This window comes from Aspergillus welwitschiae, assembly GCF_003344945.1.
Source record: "Aspergillus welwitschiae strain CBS 139.54b unplaced genomic scaffold BDQ94scaffold_200, whole genome shotgun sequence".
NCBI classification, from domain to species: domain Eukaryota; kingdom Fungi; phylum Ascomycota; class Eurotiomycetes; order Eurotiales; family Aspergillaceae; genus Aspergillus; species Aspergillus welwitschiae.
Window position 1 is genome coordinate 900 of NW_020798894.1, and position 1352 is coordinate 2251.

The 1352-nt window shown below is 51.6% G+C and overlaps 3 protein-coding genes across 3 annotated transcripts in view; all 3 read left to right on the forward strand.

Annotated features, from left to right (window-relative positions):
* Positions 1 to 220, forward strand: BDQ94DRAFT_155882 (uncharacterized protein). The gene has a single exon (XM_026768548.1). It carries the CDS (start codon positions 6 to 8, stop codon positions 165 to 167), a length of 162 nt encoding a protein of 53 aa, XP_026619211.1. The 5' UTR covers positions 1 to 5; the 3' UTR covers positions 168 to 220.
* On the forward strand, positions 202 to 724 carry BDQ94DRAFT_164687 (uncharacterized protein; the record flags this gene model as incomplete). The annotated part of the gene is made up of 4 exons (XM_026770100.1): positions 202 to 228; positions 298 to 400; positions 443 to 477; positions 602 to 724. 4 exons carry the CDS (start codon positions 202 to 204, stop codon positions 722 to 724), a joined length of 288 nt encoding a protein of 95 aa, XP_026619212.1.
* Positions 725 to 1059: 335 nt separating this feature from the next.
* BDQ94DRAFT_180005 (uncharacterized protein) overlaps positions 1060 to 1352 on the forward strand; it is a gene marked incomplete at its 5' end in the record, with an annotated part of 1122 nt that continues 829 nt past the window's right edge. The window contains one exon of the mRNA XM_026773524.1: positions 1060 to 1113. Coding sequence (XP_026619213.1) covers positions 1060 to 1113 — 54 coding nt within the window. The remainder of the gene's footprint in view (positions 1114 to 1352) is intronic.

A 1352-nucleotide genomic window follows, 5' to 3' on the forward strand; every position in this document is an offset into this window, starting at 1 on the left:
CAAACATGCCTTGTAAGACGAGACACTTGTCTTTACGCGCAACCGATCCCATGTATGGCAGTGGCATCCATCGGTACGTCTCAGCTTCTCTCTCCAGCCCGATGTCTGGACACTCAGCTTGGACAATCACGGGTCTTGTGGTCTCTCGTCCATCTGTTGGTTGGTAGTTCAATCGGTTGTGGAGTTCAGCCACGCTGCTCCATGAGAACTCTCAAACGGGCACATCCGGTGCGCCGCCGCAACAGATGCCCCGGGCTGGATAACCTCACGGGGTCCTGCGAATGCTGACCATGGCAGGTTGAACAGCGACGACTGCCACAGCGCTCACATCGTAACAATTTGACATTGCTTTGTTTTGGTACGCTGTTGCGTGTAACGGTGCACGAGCAATCGTCCGCGTGTGATGAGCAGCTTTGAAGCATGCGATGGCGAATGCGCAAAGGCATCCAACCGGAGCCGTGTCCAATCACTGTCGGTGTATGCTACATCCTAGATGAGCTGGAGCCTAGCGAGCATATACAATTTACTTCCCTGCTTCGAAATGCCCCGAATGTTCCATGTGTCCACTGATGTTGTCACAACGGCCAGAACGATCCTTTAGTTGAAGGTGCAGTCCGGGACGAACGACACTGCGGTCGGAGCAGCCCCTCGCAAATTCGAAATCCGTCGCTTGGTGATTGTGCCTTTGATCGTCGAGCAGGATCAGAAATTTGAGGTCTCTTGAACGTATGCGCTGCTGTCGACTAGTATCAGTGTTATCCTATCGGCAGGTGGCCGACCTGGAACTTGACTGTGAGGGGCAGTCGAAGATAACCATGGCAACTCTGCATACGGCATTTTCCCTGCTGGTCTTTCATACGCTTCATGTTGCCCAGCTCTTTTCCCGGGGGACAGGTAAGGTTTGAGCGATATTCCACCATTCTTGGCCTGCAGTCTAACCCAGGGTTACGATAGGCAAAGAAGAAACCGAAGTCCCTCCTAAAGCGGACTATGCCAGTCTGAAAGTTCAGAACGATATAAGGAGGACACGCGCTACAGGCAATACTCCGTACCGAGTCCATGACCTTCTCACGCACGAACCTTCCGCACAAGTACCATATTTTCTACGACAGCGTATTTTTCGTAACACCGTGAAATCCCCAAGGATACAGCTGCTCATCGAGAGGCTCTTACAGAAAGACACCGTCCGTGAAAGAGTCATCATCTCGTCCGCAGACCACACCTCGAAGAAGGGATAAAGATATGCCAGATATGGAGATGACCAATTTGCAACGCAGCGACGAGAAACTACCCCATTTTACGAGGCCCTAGCGGTTGATTGTTAATTGTCTTCTTTTTTATGAGGACCTTGA